Source organism: Pocillopora damicornis, chromosome 4 (genome assembly GCF_964200805.1).
Source record: "Pocillopora damicornis chromosome 4, jaPocDami1.2, whole genome shotgun sequence".
Lineage (NCBI taxonomy): Eukaryota > Metazoa > Cnidaria > Anthozoa > Scleractinia > Pocilloporidae > Pocillopora > Pocillopora damicornis.
This window is the reverse complement of record NC_142673.1, coordinates 13,001,113-13,003,612: the sequence shown is the minus strand read 5'-3', so window position 1 is coordinate 13,003,612 and position 2,500 is coordinate 13,001,113. Positions and strand designations below refer to the sequence as shown.

The window sequence follows — 2,500 nt, the reverse complement described above, 5'->3', positions numbered from 1 at the left end:
TTTTGCAAAGATTCCCACTAATGCGGCATGATTAAGTTTGTGACAGGCCTTTCACGCTGTTCAATGAGTTCATATCTGCATTAATTTATCAATATTAAGTTTCTTAACGCAAGTAATTAAGATTTTACTCAAGTTTAAAGCATGTAAAGTTGTCAAATGTTTGCTTTCGCCTCGTATCATGGCCATCAGAAATAGCAATTGTTCCCAGTTCTTCCCAAGCCCAAATCTTACATATGTTAAAAAGCGCTAAATTTTCTTTGTTGTATGAAAATTGAGCTGATGATATCTGGAGATAACAGAGTCGTATTACTTAAAAATCTGTAACTTTTATCGAAACGCACTCGTGGATCACCACGCCATCACACATGTACCGTTCATTTGAGGTCTCAAAAATAAAATATTTTCAATTACTAAAGATGATCATCATAAATTGAGGCTGAAACAAAAACATATTTCCTTCTGGATAGAGAGCATTATGAAAAACAGTAAATGGAAAACTATAATATTATTAAGATGCGCGATCGCATAGTTTTTAAGTTTAGCATAATTTTATTTAGTAATTACAAGAGCCGCACGATCTGCAAAATACATCATTGAACGAATATCAACACTTGTAGTTGGCTATCCTCGATGTTTATGAACCAGTTTAGTTTTTTACCTAAGGGTATATTCTTCCAGCCTATATGTCGAGGGAGATAAAGATAACAAATTATCGAAGCGACGAAAGAATCGGAGAAATCATTTCAAAGCGCTGCTTGTCCACTCCAACTAAAAAGAACCCTGCGGCTACTAAGTAAAAAGAACAGAAGCTCCTGCTTCTAAAAAACAACACATTAGGAAACGGAAAAAATGGAAAGAAGCGGTTAGATCGTGAACAAATAAAAATAATCGCTTTGGTTTTCTGCAAACAATATGTTTGAAAATTAATTCTGTCGTGGCGAATGTTAAAAATGTTTAAACACGGGTAGACAACTGAACACGCAGCCTAAAAACCGCTTGTGATTTAATTAACAACACTCAACAAAGTAACTACTGATTAGTGAGTTCTACTATAAATAAACTTTCGGTAAATCTTCGCGAGTCCGTTAAAAATAGATATTTCTATTGAATTCTGCAAAAGGAATAAATTTACGCAAAAGGAATAAATTTACGCCCAAGAAAATCTAAGCATAATAATCTTAACTACGCTGAATGCTAATTCAAAAGTTATCGAAGAAGTAAGCAAAGAATAATCTAAGCAAATTACCAACTTGCCAAATTAATGAAACTAACATTTGAGTAATTAGAACACAGGAAAAATGTGGCAGATGCCTATTAGAAATATTATTTAATATCCCAGCTTTACAGACCGCCGCTTCACAGTCATTTTATTTAATTCATTCGTCACCAGATGTGCACATACATCCAAAAAAGGAGGAAGCTCGTTACAGGGGGCAGCAACAGGAAAAAGTCGCAATTGATACATACAATTTAAAAATTATTTTTAAAAAACTTGAATTTATTGGTTTAAATATTTGAATTGACGGGGAGTTTCAAACTGTTCAACACTTGAAACCGAAGTTAAAAACTAAAAAGTCAGATCCTGGTACTTCCGTAATCATTTTTAATTAAAGCTTTCTTGCTCTTCCGTTATTCGGAACTCAACAGTTGGCCAGAAGCAAGGGGAATAAGACTAATCGACGGAAAGCAGTGAATCCGGAATTCAAACAGAGAAGTCTCGCTCTGAATATTTGGGAGCCATGTATTCTTGATACAGTGACAATGGTGTGCCTGATAGGAGACTGTCTTATATGCATAGCCGTGTACAGAAATGCAAGGCTCCGTAAACGTCCACAAACCTCTACATGATTTCCTTAGCTATCAATAATATCATCAACAAATGAATGATTTGAATAAACGTGGTTATTTCTTCATCTACTATCACAAGTCAAAGGGGAGTTCCAAACTATTCAACACTTGAAACCGAAGTTAGAAACTAATCAGTCAGATCCTTGTACTTTCGTGATCACTTCTTATGAAAGTTTCCTGTTGGCTAGAAGCAAGAAAAAAACACCGATTGACGGAAACTAATGGATTCAGAACTCAAACAGAGAAGTCTTGCTGTGAATGTTTTGGAGCCAGGTATCCTTGTCACAATTACAATGGTGTGCCTGATTGGAAACAGCCTTATATGCATAGCCGTGTACAGAAATGCAAGGCTCCGTGCGTCCACAAACCTCTACATAGCTTCTTTAGCTATCAGTGATATCATCAACGCAGTCATTGTGATGCCTTTAACTTTGGGTGTCCTTATTACAGGGAAATGGCCATTCGGTGAGGCAGTCTGCGATTTCCACGCCTTCTTCACCCTGTTTTCTATTTACGTATCCCCAACCACGATGGGACTGACGGCCTTCAACAGATACGTCCGCATCGTTAAGCCTCAACACTACTCACGAATCTTCACTGATTCTCGATCAAAAGTATATGTCGCAGCAGTTTGGCTGACTGTCGCAGGGTA

At 36.7% G+C, this 2,500-nt stretch overlaps 1 protein-coding gene across 1 annotated transcript in view; it reads left to right on the top strand.

Moving 5' to 3' along the window:
• The first annotated feature begins 1,637 nt into the window (after positions 1-1,637).
• The window catches only part of LOC113684958 (beta-4C adrenergic receptor), a 2,024-nt gene continuing 1,161 nt past the window's right edge, over positions 1,638-2,500 (top strand). Inside the window, exon 1 of the mRNA XM_027202380.2 lies at positions 1,638-2,500. This exon is cut by the window's right edge and continues 1,161 nt beyond it. Coding sequence (XP_027058181.2) covers positions 2,070-2,500 — 431 coding nt within the window. The 5' untranslated portion in view covers positions 1,638-2,069.